Here is a 17,428-nt window from a genome sequence, read left to right as displayed (position 1 = left end):
AGGCAGGGGAAGAGCCGGTACCCTCACGGGTGCTACGTGACCTTAGGGGGAAGATGTCAAGAAAAAACATACTGTTCTTTGCAGAACAGGGCCGGTTAAGGCCCAGAGTGAGTGGTAATGCTCCAGGTCGACAGTGGCAGAGAAGCCCGAGTGCCAGGCCAGGATTTCACACCCTCATGCACAGCCCTGTGCCTAAGGCCTCCTGAGGGTGGGGTACAGACCCAGACCCTACGGCTGGGAGAGCCAGCCCGAGTCACTGGCCCGGACTCCCCTCGGCCCCACCAGTGACCTGCACACGAGTGACGAGTCGGCAGGGACCAGTAAGAAAGCCATTATGCCGGGTAGCCTCCACTCACCTGTTTTTGAAAAAGAAACTCTCAAAAACACATTCTGGAGAGGAGAAAACCAGCTCCTGAACTCCGGGTATCACCATGGTTACAACCCCAAGGTTTTTAGCCCTTAAAATTTCTGTGAACAAACATCAGCTCCCAACAGAAATTCAGACTTCAGCACGATCCTTGTGCTCTGGCAACGGCCTCGAAATCAAGAAATGGTATTGGATTTTGGTGAGAATTTGTTTAAAGACAGCATGCTTCCTTGAACGGGCATGCAGAAGGGTGGCCCCTGCCAGAGGTCCCCCTCCTTGGCTTGTCCTGGGTGTTCCCAGACTTCCAAGATCTCCCCCGCTGACTCCCAACACTGGTGCTTTTTTTTTTTTTTTTTTAAATCTCTAGTTAGCCTGGTAGCTGGGAAATATTAGGCGATCAACAAATATTTGCTTTTTACCGAAGGACCCAGCACTCAGGGGCTGGGCAGTTCTCTGGCTCTGGCATGGAATCCTGCAGAGCTGCAGAAAGTCAGATGTGCCGGCCTTATCACAGCCTTATCACGGCCTTATCAGACATCAGACCTCCTCTCCTCCCACCTCCCCCAGCAATGGCCATTCAAGCCCTGGCTGGGCAACCATCCCCAGGCCCCATAGGGTGCTGTCACCCCCTTCCCCCAAATAATGCCAAGTTTTATGCAGTGCTGATTTCCTGGCCAGCCTTCTCTGCACAAGGAAACAGAAAAGCAAAGGTTCTTTGCAGCCCAGCATTAAAAACCAACAAAAATTAGCCCCAGAGGAAAAATAGGTGGGGTACCTTGGACAGAAATGCACGATGCACGGGAATTCCTTTGAGGCACTCAGTATAAAAATGTAAGCCAGCGTTCCACGGAGCAGGCCTGGCAAGAGATGATTTGCCAACTATCTGCCACCTTCTGACCACCTTCCCTCCACCCTCCTAAGGAATCTCATGCCTGGCACAAGAAACAAATGAGGGGCTTTACTGTCCCTGTAATTGCTCCAAATCCCATTAATTACATGGTAAGTCTTCAACAATAGGCCCACTGCCTGCCTTAACACAAGCTCGACTTGGGGCAGATTTGGGGCCTCCCGGGCCTCAGTTTCCACCCTGCTGAATGAGGAGTTGATGAGCGCTAAGCGCCCTTCTGGCTCTGCTTTCGACAGCTCTGAGCCTGAAGAGCTAGTGGCCTCCTCATGTGCCCAAAGGCACAAGACAACTAATTACTGCTCACGCTGTCACCATAAAATGTCAAAACATGATCTGTAAAGATGGCGGGCTGCAATTGCAGAGCTTTTTTTTCCTAGCTGAGAAGGACTTGCCAGGCCAGACGCTGGTGAGGGCCGGTGACCAATCTCAGGCCGGATCCCTTCCAAGAGGAACTGCTGGTTATCGCGGGATTTACTGCCATGTGGGGCCTTCTGAGCAACTCACAATGCCATCGAAAATCCTGGAACGCCTTTAAATTCTGTGACCTTCCTCTGGAAGAACAGGGGTTCCTTTCTTTATGTGAACGGCTGTCCCAGAAGCCGGGGATAGACTACATACTCGGTACATTTTTTTATGGAGTGGGGACTCCTCCAATTTATCCTTTTTAAAAAGGAATTATCTTCACTACTCCGTGCAAAGCTATCCCCTTCCCACACTGGAGCTTCTGCATACTGGTTTTGGATAAAGCAGGAGGTTCCCGTAAGGTACTAACATGCGAGGACACACACACACACACACGCACACGCGAGGACACACACACACGCACACGCACACGCACACGCACACACATACGCACACACACAGTTACTATGTACAAAAAAGTCACTCTGCTTGAACAGGTTCTGACCAGCTCACCTCCCTCCCCACTCCTCGGCCCCAGGACCCCCCAGCCCCAGGAGAAGGCAGGGAGGCCTGGAGTCAGGCCCGCTTCTTAGACCTACTCTTCCCCGGCTATTGTTCCTCAAGAGGGGTTTTACTGGGATTTGGGGCAGCATGAGTCTCTGTGGTGGCTTCGCCCAGCCCTCAGCCATCAGATGCCATCTTCCCTTCAGTTACCAGCCATTCTGACAACCAACATCGTGCCCTGTCCCCATCCCCCTGTCTGCCCCTTCCCCACCCCACCCAGCACGTGTTCCCAAACACCTTCCAGGGTCAGCCCGCTGCGTGCCCAGCCTGCCCAGAGCCTACAACTGCCTCAGTTTCTTGATGGGCATACAACTGTCCTGCCAGCCTGGGGGCTTCCCTGACCCCTGACCATTAGGCTGGGCCCTCCCAGCCATAGCACCCAAACTGCCACCTGTGGCAAGGGATAGGACATTTTTCTTAGTAACTGACCCATCCTAGACCAATCCTTTTGTGAAATAAAATAAAACTAAATTGAAAAACACTCGTGTTCTTGGCTAGTATGGCAATATCAAACATCAATACAAGTTTCTAAATCCTTTTTCTTCATTTCTCTCTCTCCTCCCTGCCTGGACTCTCTTGCTCTCTCTCACTATCTCTGTCTCTCTCAAATAAATCTTTTTTTAAAGAAAGATTGTATTTATCCATTTGAGAAAGAGAGAGAGAGCGAGTGAGCATGAGTGGAGGAAGGGGCAGAAAGAGAAGCAGACTCCTTGCTGAGCGGGGAGCCTGATGTGGGGCTCCATCCCCGAGACTCTAGGTTCATGACCTGAGCCAAATGTGGATGCTTAACCAAACGAGCCACCCAGGCACCCCAATAAATAAAATCTTAAAAACAAACAAATAAACACATGAACAAGCCTTCTGATGCATGCTCAAGTTTGAGAACCAATATTTTAAGCAGCCCCCTTTCCTCAAAGTCAGCTGGCCTGGGACCCCAAGAGTCTGACCGAAAGTCAGGTCTACCTGAGGATTCTAGAACTTTCCAGGCCAGGTCTCTTGTCATGTTCCTTACCTCACCTGCCATGGCACTGGAAGAGCCTTTTGAGGCTTGGAGGCCTGTAGAGATGCACAAGGCAGGGAAAAAAAGGTAAAAATTAAGATCATTGGAGCCCCTCACTGCCAGGAAAACACTCTTTAATTAGGGCCAGACTCCTGGAGATAACCAAGGGAGGCTTGCTGGGACCACTAGTCTCCATTAGCATTTTCCCAAGGGCTACATCCAGGTTATGAAATAGGAGGGCTGTGTGTGATTTGCATCTAATTTGCATATGCCTACTTGGACTGCACTCTCCTCTCCAGCAATTTTCAACAGAATTACGATCTTTTCTTAGAAAACCATTGCTGCCCTAAGGGTTGTCACTTATCATTTTTCCTACTTTCTTCTGCTCCTCCTCACTTCTCCCCAACCACCCCCCCAGCCCCGACAAATCCACAACCCTAAGCAAAAGCATAAAAAGGCAGAGAAATACAGACGTGAGGAGAGTGGCTCCTCCTCCTGGAACATGGCAGGAAGCAGCTGTTCCTGATGGGGCTGTGTGACCTGAGCATCTCATTCATGAAGGAACTACCTGACTTGGGGTTTCACGGTCCTGTCAAACATTTTTAAGGGGCCAAGGATCAAATTTTCATGTTGCCAGCGTCGTCGTAAAAGAGAGTGCATCTTATTACCAAAACCACTGGAAGAACAAAATAAAGGACAATCCTTTCGAAGCAGGAAGTTTCACCTCATGAAAAGCTCACTCTGTTATGTTTCTTTTTCTCACTTCTTCCGAGACCAAGATCCGAATCCTGGCTTCATCGCCACATGCCCTCTGGACAACTTCCGACTTCGGAGTCCTGCCTCTGAGATGGGACGGTGAGACTGACCTTGCAGGGACCTGGGAATAGCCACAGCGCCGGGCAGAAAGCAGACCCTCAAAACCTGGTGGCTGTTGTCCATTCTCACTCTTCTGTTTAAATCGAGGTTGTTGCCGCTGTTACTGTTACTTTGTTGTTATTGTTGTCCTAAGATCTTTTGTTTCTTGCCCCTCCTTCTGAGCAAGTGAAAACCATTCCTCCCACTTCCTGTTTCCCAGACAACTCATGAAGGCCTGGATTTTAAAACCAGAAACGTAAGAAGTGGATTCAAGTTGAAAAAAAAAAGAGCTACATCCAAGACTTGTAAAGAAAGCCTAGTGTTGGAACACATAGCCTTTTCTTTCTTTCTGAAGTGCTTACAAAAGTGAGTGTGAGAAAGGCTTTTTTTTATTTTGTTTTTTTCCTCCAAAGGCCTGCAAGCAGCCTTATGTCAGAACGCCCAGGAAAGGCGCTGTCCTCCAAACCCACAGGCCTGGGCAGGCAAAGTCCTTTGCTGAGTTTGTCCCCAGGACAGTTTTTCGGCCCATCTGCCTCACAGTGCGTGGGTTTCTGCTCCCCTGCTCTCCCCACAGCCCAGGTGCCCAGGCTCTGGTGAGTCAGAGAGCTGGGGGCACAGCCCAACACAGGCTGGGAGCCACGGTGTTCTTTGTGGGGGCGACCTAATAAATGCACCTGTCCTCTGCGTTCTTGGTCTTCCCAGGAGACATACCAGCAGGCTCCCAGCTGCCTGGTTCCGAATGTCAACACGAGGTAACTGCCCCTCCGAGTGATGATTTAGTGTATGGCCTTTCAGCCGCTTTGGGCAGTAAATTCTGTCCTATGCAGGCTTGAACAACGTTCTGAAATTCATTCCAACAACAGTAGGAACGCAGGGATTTCTGGAATCTGCAGGTCCGTATGTTGTGGCACCTTTGACCACCCTCTATACCCATCCGCCCCCCCGCCCCTCCAGTGAAAGATCCAGGACAAAGCCTCTCTTTTATGTGTTCCCATGGCACCGTGTGCATCCTCAGCGCAGCTTACCCCAAGATGGTGTGGGGGGCTGCTCTTCCTCACCCCATGGCCTCCCCAAGATGGGAGCTGCGGGCATGCGACCTGTCTTGCTCACCCCTGAATCTCCCAGGACCCCAGCACATGGCAGGAGCCTGACATCTATCGAGTGGATGAATCCAAAAAATGAATGAAGGAAATTTAGGCATTTTTTTTGCCTGAAAGACGCCCAGGGACTATTACAGCCAATCTCAACTGCGGGCAGATTTGCCTCCCCGGGGACATTTGGCAATTTCTGGATACATTTTTAGTTGTCACCAATTCAGGAGTCAGGAGGGTGCTACTGGCATCTATGGGATGGAAGCCAGGGATGCTGCTAAACATGCTATAATGCTTAGGACAATCCCTTCACACCAGATGAGAAAACTGAGATTCAGAGAGGTCAAGTAAGTTGTCCAAGAACACACAGCTCTTCAATAGCTGGGATGAGATCCAAACTAAAATATGTCTGACACCGACTCTATGGTCTTACTTTGTGCCCCACAGGGAAAGCCAGAGAACAGTGGGGATCCCAAAGCATGCATGGCTGATGGTGGTTATGCCATTAAATTTTGCCTTTATTCTGAGTTTTCCTCATTGATGAGACAAAGATGAAGAGAAAAAGCAGCCACCTTGGACCAAATGTTTCTTCCCAACAAGACTGTTTGGATTCCCGAATTTCCCCCAGTGAGTCACTGTCTCCTGTTAGGGTGAGAATCTGTACTTGTGATGATGCTCTCCCACCTGCTGGAACATCCTTGGCTCCCATATGTTTGTCCAGCTCCTATCTATCTCTCAAGAACAACATGAGGGTCTCCTTCTCTGTGGTGCCCTGTCTGACCCCCTCAGGAGGGAGCGGCCACCTGACCTCCAACAGAGGGCATCAAAGGAGCTCTCGGGCAGTGCCCAACTCACATGCCTGGGCTTCAGCCACATCTTGGGGGCCCCAGGCCTCTTCTGCCACTTCCCTGCCCAGCTCTTGGGCCCCCTGTTCCCAGTCCATGGGGTCTCCCTAAAACAGTCCAGGCAGCAGACCCACGTGCTCATCTGCCCAAGGAGGCTTGCTCAGTGGCCCTCTTGGCCTTGCCAGGCCGCCCCACCCCACCACAGTTAGCCATGTCACCCACTGTGTCACGACTCCATCCCACTCCTCCAGCAAGCATCCAAGCGATGACTTCTGTACCATGGCTGAACACCCACATGGCTCTTTATATATTCAGGCCGTGTGTGCCCGCCGGGCTTCTGGAGGCAGGGCGTCTGGGTCCAGATCCCGGCTCTGTTGCTTTCTAGCTATGAGATCTTGGGCAGGCTGCTTAAATTCTCTGTGCCTCATAGGAAGAGCAAAGATATATCAGCAGCTACCTCGCAACCACGTCGCAGGAATGAAATAAAGAGCTTAGCCAAGCACCCGGCACCTAGAAGTGCTCTGTAGGCATCTGCTCTGATCGTGGCCTGGGCCCTGCCCCTGGGAGCTCAGCTGCCCCGAGGCTTCAGGGACAGTGTCTCAGCAACCATTGGCTCATTGAGGACACTAGCGTCGGGTCAGATGCTGGGGCAGTTGTGGGCAGACAAGCTCTTCCGTGATGCCACAGGGCAGGAGTGCCTTGGCAAGTGGCCTTCCTGAACCCAGACGCTGACTTTCTATATATAGTCTTTTCTCAATTCCTCCCATCCCCTCATCTGACATTCTCATGGCTACTTAGGATCCAAGAAGCTCTTGCACACATGGCCCACCTGATCCTCCTCTTGTTACAGTTAATACCACCTTCATTCCTTTTTTTTTTTTTTTTTTAAGATTTTATTTAAGGGGCACCTGGGTGGCTCAGTGGGTTAAACCTCTGCCTTTGGTTCAGGTCCTGGGGTCTGGGGTCTTGGGATCAAGCCCCGCATCGCATTGGGATCTCTGCTCAGCAGGGAGCTGGAGCACAAGCAGAGGGGAGTGGCAGACAGAGAGGAAGAAGCAGGCTCCCCACTGAGCAAGAAGTCCAATGCAGGGCTCCATCCAGGGACCCTGGGATCACGACATGAGCAGAAGGCAGGGGTTTGACCAACTGAGCCACCCAGGTACCTCTACCCCCATCCCTTTATAAGTGTGGGTCTTGGGATCAGAGAGGTTCAGTGGCTTAGCAGGGGTCACACAGCGCTTAATCTGAATTCGAAGCTAGACTTTCTGTTTCCCAGGCATGCTCCACTCCAGGGGACACCCTCCACAAACCTCCCTAGAGTCATGGAATGGATCCACCCTGCACCTACCTGCCCAGAGGTCAGGGAGAGAAGAGAGATGACCCAAAGAGAGCCTAGGGTAGTGGTTCTCAAGCCTGCTTGAGAATTAGATTCACCTGGGGAGAGGATGTGGAAAATTAGAGCCCATGTGCACCGCTGGTGGGAGTGTGAAGTAGTGCAACCATTATGAAGACTAGCATGGGGAGTCCTCAAATTTTTTAATTATAAAAAATTAAAAATAGAACTACCATATGATCCGGCCATCCCATTTCTGAGTACATACCCAAAAGAATTGTAAGCAAGTTCTCAAAGACATACTTGCACGCCCATGTTCATAGCACTATTACTCACGATAGCCAAGAGATGGAAGCCACCCAAATGTCCATCAACAGATGAAAAAATAAGCAAAATGTGGTAGATACAGAAAAAGAAGTATTGTTCGGCTTTAAGAAGGCAAGAAATCCTATCACATGCTACAACCTGGATGCGCCTTGAGGAGACGATGCGAAGTGAAATAAGCCAGTCCTCAACAAATGCCGCCCGAGGATAGCTAAAGTAGTCAGATGGGTCGAAACAGAAAGTAAAAGGGTAGTTACCAGGGGTTGAAAGGAAGAGAGAATGGGGAGTTTTTTCATGGGTATGGAGTTTCAGATCTGTAAGATGACCAAGTTCTGGAGATCTGTCTCCTAATAAAGGGAATACAGTTAACACTACGAACTGTACACTTAAAAATGGTTAGGATGGTGGAGCGCCTGGGTGGCTCAGTGGGTTAAGCCTCTGCCTTCGGCTCAGGTCATGATCCCAGGGTTCTGGGATCGAGCCCCGTGCAGAGAGCCCGCTTCTTCCTCTCTCTCTGCCTGCCTCTCTGCCTACTTGTGATCTCTGTCTGTCAAATAAATAAATAAAATCTTAAAAAAAAATGGTTAGGATGGTAAATTTTGTTATGTCTTTATACCACAATAAAAAATCTTGTTTTTAATTCATTGAATGTCCCTTGCTTGGGCCCCAACCGAGATAAATGAACTCGGAATTATGGAGTGAGCCCCAAGCAGTGAATGTTTTCAAACCTCTTCCCACCAACCCCCCTCCAGCTCACTTCCTAGGGAATGAGGTCAGCCTGGAGACAGGCTCTCCCTCTCTCCTTGCTACTCAAAGTCTGGTCTAGGCCAGCAGCACTGGCCTGGAAGCTTGTTAGAAATGCAGAGTCTCAGCTCTCAGCCCCGCCCCGGACCTACCGCACCATAACCTGCACCTCATTACAACCTCGGGGGCATGGGTAAGTGGAACAGGTCCTACAGAGGACAGAAGGAACCCCTCTTGGTCCCATTCCCATAAGGGGTGATCTCTCTGCAGGAGAAGCGCCTCATCCGGCAAACAAAAATACAAGATGTCCAGCTGGATTTGCATTTCAGACAAATGACAAAGATTTTTTAGTAAAGTATGTCCTATACAGTATTTGGGATATGTACACTAACCTTTCTGTTATGGCTCATCTAAAATTCCTAGCGAAGGGGGAGTGGAGACAAGGGTGTGGGATCACTGCAAATAATGGCTAAGAGCTGCTGGAACTAGCTCAGGGGAGGACAGACAGCACTGGGTCGCCGTCAGGAGCAAGACCTGACCCTTCCAGAAAGTCCCTTTAGGAAGATGTCTCCAGCTGAGGTTTCTCAGAGATCAGAAAAGGAAGAACCCACAGTTGTCCCCTCCCTTCCAGGCCAGCCCACCCTTCCAGAGATGGCTGCCAGCTGGGAGAAGGGTTCAAAACTGCAGGCCACCTCAAGTACTAGCCTTGACCCTGGCTTTCATGTTTAACATTCTCCTGGGACTTCACAAGCTTGCAGGCAGGCATTTTTGCAGCCAGCAGGGGAGTCCTGAGCAGGGCTGTTAATGGGTATGGTTTCCCTCCACTGCCCATCCTCGCCTGGGGTCTGCACAGCCACTTGGGATGAAAGGAGCCCTCCATGGAGGACATGGTGACCGCGGGCATGACAGCCCTCTCCTGTCCTCTTTTCAGGCTGTCAGAGCCTACCGTGTCATCTGCCTGGGGAATGCCTTCAAGAGTGCCAATTAAAGTTGGGACAAACGTGTGTGATTGCAGAAGCCAGTTGAGTTGAGACACTGGGAACACAGCGACTTCTGCATAAAGCAGATACCTGGAGAGCTGACCTTGAGAGAAGCACCAGCCACTTGTCAACAGCTGGAAATCTGCTGGGGGTAAATGGGCACACCAGTACTGAATTAGGCTCACAGGACTCAGGGACTTTTGAAAATTCAAAACCCTAACAGGATACAGGAAAATGACCACAGTGCTTCTGTAATCTGGTGGGGGAGGCAAAGCTGGGATAGCACGCGCTTGGATTCACAATAAAGTGGAAATTGTTCCCACAAGGGCTCCTGATGCTCAAGGTCATCCCGTTTTCCTCCTCTTCTCCGTCCTTCCCATCACCCCCCGTCTCAGTGCAAAGAGCAATGGTCTGGCACTCAGGATCCCCCTACCTTGCCGCTTACTAGCCTTAGGACCCTTAAGAAGTTACCTGCTGCTTTGGGACTCGGTTTCCTCCTTTTAGGCAAAGTGGGAAGTAAGGAGGCAGACTGGAGCCTGTGTTCAGCCCCACACTCTCAGTAGGAACAGCAGCTCCTAAGGGGCATAGTTGAGTCAGCCTCTCCAGGGGGGCTACAGAGTTGGACCCTTGTCCCACTCCATCCAACTGTCCTGACCTGCCCCTGAGTCAAGTCCAGCTCTGACAGGCGGGCTCAGTCAGCTTCATGGCTCCCCACTCCATCAGTGTAACACAAAATGGGAAGACGTCTATAGGCAGGCCATGGAGACAGGCCCTATGGATCAGCACAGACTTGCATGACAACTGGGGCACCTAGAAGCCCCCAGCCACGCCCTGCTCAGGGAGGATCACGAGTCCTCCTACGCCTCTCGTCCTTGGAGATACACATCACCAACTGTCCAGCCCTAGAGACCTGGTAACCAGGACCCCCAGACTTCCCACCCAGACCCCGCCACTCAGAGGGCACCTGGGGCCTGCCCTGGGCCTCAAAATTGAGAACCCTTACTCATTTTTCCCCCTTCCTTATAGCTGTAGAAGAATTGGAATTGTTAAAAGAATGTTCTAAAAATCTTCATGGAAAACAAACAAAGGAGGTTTTTTAAAAAAAGATCAGGGTGGGGAGACTTTGAAAAGAAAAAACCCATGTCTGGGTTTAGGAAGAAGAGGTGGCTGAATTTAGGACACGGGCTTCTGAGGACCCCAGACACATCCCCCCAGTGTCCATCCCTGCAAGCCCTCAGCCTGGGGAGGAAGCCATGGATTATAACTCTGGGGAGGTGGCTATGGTACGGCGAAAAGTCCACAGACCTGGTTCTTCTGTGTGACCTTGAGCAAGTGGCTGGGCCACTCTGGGCCCCAGTTTCTCCCTCTGTAAAAGGGGGATGTGTGTATCCATCACACAGGGTGGCTCTGAGAACTGTGTGAAATAATAGATGTGAACATGTCTAACGCATAGGAGACACTCCACAAATGCTGCCCTTCCCCCAGGTTTGGCTAAAATGCTACCCCAGCTAGACACTGTGACCAAGGATAAAGGCTTCAGGGAAGCAGGCACCATCCTCATCATCTCTGACCTGAGGCTCCGGCACAAGACGGTGTCTACCAGTCTGACCCGGCCCTCCAGGTCAGCTCCCCCCAGACCTCAGATTCCAGAAACAAAATGTTTCCCCGAATGTTGTGTGTCCCCAAGGACCCCGAACGAAGGCCCTGCTCTGAGGATGGCGGGTCCAGAGGCTCTCCTCCAGGGACAAGTGCCCTGACCTGACTGTGCAGATTCCCTGTGGGCGGCAGCCATGAGCAGGCTTTGCACACAACGTTCCCCATAATTCTCACAGCAGCTCCTGATGTGAGCCCATGTCACCATCGCTGTCCTGTAGAAGTCAGTACTGGGTCCCACAGCTATGGCGGCGTGGGGGTTTTGCTGGTACTCAAAACAGCAGTGTCTGACTCAGTGGATCTCGGTCCTGGCCAAAGAGAAGAATCATCTCAGAGGCTTTAAAACAGACCTGTCTCTGGGGCCTTTCTCCTGACCTTCTAATTCCAGGTCTGGATGGGCCGGGGTGTCAGTATTTCAGAAACTCCTGGGGCCATTCCAATGTGCAGCCTGGGTGGAGAGTGCTGGCCATGAGTTCAAACAGTCCTTCCCCCTTCTGGAGGATTCCTTGCCTCCCCACCCCACCCCAGTGGGCGCCCTGCCCTTCCACAGTGCCACACACCTGCACTTAGCTTGAAGGCTTCTAGGCCCACCAGTGCTCAGGGGAAACTGAGGCTGGGATGGACTTATTAGCAGTGGAGGCCCCACTGTTCGTCTTTTGCTCTCTGCCGCCCCCTATTGATAGCAAAAAGCAGAACATGTCAGAGCGTTCCCCTAGCTTCCTTTACTCCTCCCATCAGACAGATTTGGAACCTCTGGTGTCACCCATCCACCTCTACTCCCATCCCCCCAAGGTGAGGCTTCTGGCCCCCTCCACCCCGCTTGGTTATCAGGGATCCAGCTGCCCAGTAAGATTCGTCTGCCCTCCCTCTGTAGCTCAGTGAGGCAAGTCCCAGGTAGTCCTTGCAGAAGAGCTCGGCTCCAGGCCTGGGCAACAGCTGGCTGGCATAGTGGGCCATTCTGCACGCCAGAGGGGTAAATTCCATGGCCCTGTCCTCCCTGTGGTCACACCCAACTCACACAAGCCCAACCCTGGGCTCAGGACCAAACCCACCACAATGTTCATTTATTTGCCTGACCTTGGCCTTACTGAGTGTGACCCCTGGGGCCAGGGCAATTGTTCTCAGGGCAGCGTCTATTTTGGGCTGGAGCCTGTGCCCAGCCCTCCAGTTTTCCATCCCTTCTTTTAATTTCTAATGTAGAAAGAATCTCACCCTTGAAAGGGTGCTCCTAGTACCACGAGGGGGCACCTGATGGCTAGGGGGCCCCTAGAAGGATCAGCTCTTGCCCAGCTCTGCTCAGTGAGGTCCCTGCGGTCTCCCGGGGCTCTGGTATAGAGGGAGACGAACTGCCCTGAACAGGTTCTTCCTCCCCCAGGCCAATGGCACTGTCCAGCCTGCTCTCCTGGAAGCCAAGGCCAAGGGCACAGACTGTCCAGCTAGATCCTGAGCCACCAGCCTCTGGAAGCACAAGACCCAGATGGCTTTTTTCTTTTCATAGAGAAGAGATGTACAGAAATAGACAGGGACAGACAGACAGCTCTTGGCAAACATCAGAAGCTAAGGTCTATCTCTCCTAATATAAATTTTCCATCAGTTAACAAGTATTTGTGAGTGATTCCCGAGAGCCAGTGTATACGTGTGTGTGTGTGTGTGTGTGTGCTTACGTGTCTGTGTCAAACCTTGATTTGTAACTGAGAGGCTCTGTAACTGAATTTTTGACTGTGTTTGTGACTGAATAGCAGGGTTCCTGCTGGCCATGGGGGTGAGTGTGTGTGCAAGCAAGAAAGCTACCTCATGTGTTCAGACAGGTGGTATGGTGCAGGGACAGGAGCAAGGCCTCTGGAACCACACTACATCGGTTCAAATCCTGCCTCTGCCCCTTGACCCATTCTGGTATGACCTTAGGCCAGTGCTTACCTCTTGTCTCAGTCTTCCCACCTGTTGTTAAGTGGGGCTAATAAAACACCAGAGTGCCTTGCACAGAGGAAGTGCTTAGTAGATGTTAGCTGTTGTTACGAACTTGGCACTATGGGGGAACTGAAAGTTAGATATTCACTCCACTCATCCTTTCTGACATCAAAAGGAATGAGCCACAGCATATGCAACAATGGAGGGGGACCTTATATAATATTGAGTGCAAAGGACTTCGAAGATTATGTACAGTATAATAGGCTTTGTATAGGCTAAAAATAACTACAGTAAGACATACTTTTTAGGAATACATATGGATGCAATGAAGTGGGATAAAAGGGAAAACAGGAGAACGATAAAGTCAAAATTAAGAAAGACGATCATCTCAGTGGGGAGACACTGGGATGGGGTGAGGCCGGATCACATGTTCGGATGCAGGTTTTGTTAAATCCTTGCTTTGTTTTGGATGACGAGCTCTTGGGTGCATATTCGATTAATAAAAATAACTAAATAACTATATAAGTAAATAAAAGTAGAGCATGCATGGGCCAAGAGAGAGAATGTCATGAGACAGAGACTGTGATTAAGCCAGTTGTAAGCGTCAGTGGTACGAAAGGGGGGAAATAAGAAAAAATATATCGAGTACCCATCGCAGGCTAGAGATTGTCCCTGGCTCTGGGATTATGCCAGCGAGTGCAGTAGAAAAAGAAAATTCCCACCTTTTCAGAGCTCACATTGGAGTGTAGGGAGATAGACAGTCCCCACAATACCCAGCGTCAGTCTACGAGTGCCACGGACAGAAATGAAGATCCGGGAGATAGGAAGTAGGTGGTCTGGGAAGATGTGATGGAGAAAGTGACATTTGAGCCAAGTCCTGAGGAAGGGGAAGGAAGAGACTTGTCCATTTCTGAGCTTCGGGGGGACTGAGCTTCTAGGCAAAGGAAAGAATCTGGGCAGAGGCCCTGAGGCAAGGGGACCTGAGAACTGGCTAGCGAGGCCAGAGTGGAGTGACCCGAGGGGCCTTGCAGGCCACTCAGGGGACTTTGGCTTTTATTCTGAGCCACATGGAGAGCCACTGGTTCTGAGCAAAAGAGAAAACCATCTGATACATTTTAAAGGATCTCTCTGGCTGCGGCCTTGAGGATGGCCCATGGCGGGTGACGGGGGGGAGGCTGGTATGCCAATCAGGAAGCTATTGTAGAAACCCAGGTGGGAGAGCAGGCTGCCGGAACCCGAGAGAACAGCAGAGGAGGCGAGAACCAGTCAAATCCCAGACGGAACTACCAGCCAGCTATTGCTCTCCTCGGAGGCTCCCAGGCGGGCGGCAAAGACCGGACACCTGCAAAGCATCATCTACCATGGACTGTACCGCAGCTCACGTCCAGTCAGCTGCGACCCCCTTGCCTCACCTGAAGAGCACCTTGTCAGCTGTAGGGAGTGTGCTGGCAGCCTCGGCCCTGCTCCTTGGACCCTGGCTCTGGGCACCCCTGCCTCTGGGAAGGAGGTCCTCATGCTCTTTTCCAAACCCTCCTGCAGCCAACCTGACCGGAAACCCTGGGCATCTGTGTGGCTCCCCAGGCGATGGACCTTCCCCAGCTCCAAGAATCCCTCCTAATGGCCGGGCTCGTCCCCTGAAGTGAGGCACCCTCTGAAGGCCTCATCAACCCTGAAAGGAGCTGGGAGCTCCCATCTAACCCACACAGAGGGTTAGGACCCAAGGCTGCCCCCTGCACCTGGACCGCAGAGAGGACACTCAGGACCACCGGCTTCCAGGGGTCCCCAGGCTGCATTTAAGGCCAGGAAAACCCTGCGGCTAAGATACGCTTCATCAAGGCTGTTGGCGGCTGGTCACCCTCCCTGGCTCCTCCCCATCCTGCCTCCTTTAGGACTAGAACATGGAATGCATTTTTATTTGACTTTTCCTAGGTGAAAATGGTGCGGGCCTGGGGGTAGGGAAGCTGGACGGAGTGTGATTTACACTTTCCCTGAGTCCTCACACCTCCCAAGGGCAGCTGCTCACAGAGCCACGGGCAGACGTGTAACATTGCATGGCTGCTCCCTGAGCCATTCCAGCAAGGACCCCCCATTTCTGCAGAAGCACCCCGAAACCCTGGATGAGCCAAAGACCCTTTGGAAAGGGAATAGCGGAAGGTGGGTGCTGAGATGTGTAAAGTTCTGGCAAAGATGCCCCTCAGAAAAACTACGCATACTTCCTGAAGCCCATACACTTCTGAGGTCACCCCTGTTCCATTTTCTCTCCACGATAAACAGCTGGTTGACTCTTGGCTGCTTCTCTGTTCTATCTCAGCCTTCAAGCCCTGCTCAGCCTCGAGCAAGAAAGGCCATTTGCCCCGGATACAGACTTACAAGGCACCCTCTGGCCTTTTCAGAGAGGGCGTCCCCCTATAAATGCCATAGTACGGTTTCTCAACATTGGCACTATTGACATGTTGGGATTCTTTGCTGGCGGTGGGGCTCCTGTCCAGCCCCCAGCCAGCACCCCAGGCTTCTTCCCACTAAACATCAGTAGCACCCCTTCCCCCTTCTAGGACAATGAAAAATGTCTACAGACATCACCAAATGCCCCCGGGAGAGTGGGAGGGCATAGGTAAAGTCACCCCGATTGAGGAGCACTATGTCACAGCAATATGATCAGAACGTCTGGAGACGGCTCAGTCCAGTGACCAGTACAGAAAACCAGGGTGGGTGTTAGGAACTGTGTGATCTTGCTCAGGAAGCCTAACCTCTCTGGGCTTAAGTGTCATGCTCTGTAATATAATAATAACAGCCCAAAGGCACTCAGGGCTGGCCCTCTGCTGAGCACCTCGCATGGGTTTTCTCATGTAACACGTTTCTTCCCTTTTAATTCCTCACAGTGTTTTTCCGGAAAAGGTGCTGTTCCTATCTTACAGATGAGGAAATTGAGACTCAGAGAGGTTGGGCAACTTGCTCAAGAACACACAGCAAGAAGGCAGGCAGTTGGGACCCAAGAGGCTGCAGTCCTGGCCACAGCTCTGCTCTCCCTCCTTCCCAGAGGGGCTTGGGACTCCAGACTACCTCTGAAGTCCTTTGTATTCCCACAACTGTGTCATCCGGCTGATGTTGCTACAAAAGGAACGTTCACTGGCTGTCTGTGTTCTTTGAGTCCCCCTGCCCTGCCCTTCGGGACACGGCCTGCTCATGCTTCCCCTCATTTGATATGCTCCTACTATGTTCTGTGTGCTGTGCTGGCATCCAGCTGTCAACAGGACATGGAATTTACCCTCTGGTGAGGAGACAGATATCAAATAGCTCATTACATTAGATTTTTATATATAACTGTGATCAGGGCTAACAAGGGACTGGACCTAGCCCAGAGGGTCAGGAGAGGGACCACCTAGCTGCTCTCTGATGGGTGTGTAGGGGTTCAACCCATGAGGTTGAGGGAAGCCAGCTCCCAGAGAGAGCAGCTTGCATACCACCCCAGGAGGAAAAGAACACTGCTTCTTCCAGAAACCAAAGGGAAGAGGGTGCAGGAGGAGGCAGACAGGTGGGCAGGCCCTGTGGGTCCCAGCAAGAATTTCTGCCTTTGTCCTAGAAGTACCAAGAAGTCAGCAAAGATGACATATTGCTCTGGAAAGATCGGGGTCAAGGTGGCAAGAGGAAAGGCAGAGAGGCCATTTGGGCTGCAGAGCTAGTGCATGGGAGAAGCTTTGGGCTACACGAGGACAGGGGGAGCAGAGAAGAGCCAGACTCCAGGGACGTTGAACATGCAGAGCCTAGGGGAAGCAAGTGGGCTGAAGCAGGAAGCCGGGTGGACGGAGCCAACGGCTCCTGTTCACAGGACGAGGACGTGGTAGGTGTGGACCCGCTGCGTTTGAGGGGTTCTGTACAGGACAGCATCAGTGCAGGACAGACCAATCTACCAGCTGGTTGACTGAGACTTGGGGCCCAGACCTCCTTCCTGGGGGGAGGCCCCGGCTGACTTAGGCACACCCGGGACAGGAAGAAACTAAACCACAAAGAAGGCACACAGGCTGGCAGCAAAGTCCTGGGGAGGGAGCCCGCGTAATGAAAATGTGGGTTATTATTACTATTACCTTATCAGATCTGACAAGATCTTTGTCCAAGGTGGGGCCACTGCAGCCCATAATTCAATATAAACGGGCTCTTGGGTGGCAGTTGGCTGTGGCATCGATTCCTATTCACTCAGAAGCTAAATCACAGTGCTTCTGTGAAACGTGTGTGAAATATCCCTTTTTCATGCACTAGCAATGAAAGGGCGCCACAAATCTGTAGCCAAATGAATGTACTTATGAGTAATGGCAATCCGCACGTGGGCATCGTTTTATTAACACGTACAAGCCAGCTTCATGGACGCTTGGATTTCACGTTAAAGAGAGCATTCCGGCCCCCCGGGGAGGTGAGGCAACACCAGCAGGCAGGCCCGCATTGAGAAAGTGACACTTCGTT

General features: G+C 51.6%; 2 protein-coding genes across 2 annotated transcripts in view; one reads left to right on the top strand and one right to left on the bottom strand.

Annotated features, from left to right (window-relative positions):
* The window catches only part of ZBTB7C (zinc finger and BTB domain containing 7C), a 336,440-nt gene that overhangs the window by 240,928 nt on the left and 78,084 nt on the right, over positions 1–17,428 (bottom strand). The gene's annotated exons all lie outside the window — the stretch shown is intronic.
* Positions 8,622–17,428, top strand: part of LOC116571470 (formin-like protein 5) — an 88,394-nt gene continuing 79,587 nt past the window's right edge. Inside the window, exons 1-2 of the mRNA XM_032309449.1 lie at positions 8,622–8,625; positions 10,898–11,033. Of these exons, the coding sequence (XP_032165340.1) occupies positions 8,622–8,625; positions 10,898–11,033 (140 nt within the window). The remainder of the gene's footprint in view (positions 8,626–10,897; positions 11,034–17,428) is intronic.

Source organism: Mustela erminea, chromosome 13, assembly GCF_009829155.1.
Source record: "Mustela erminea isolate mMusErm1 chromosome 13, mMusErm1.Pri, whole genome shotgun sequence".
Taxonomy (NCBI): domain Eukaryota; kingdom Metazoa; phylum Chordata; class Mammalia; order Carnivora; family Mustelidae; genus Mustela; species Mustela erminea.
Note: the sequence above shows the minus strand (reverse complement) of the source record. Positions and strands in the feature narration are given on the sequence as shown.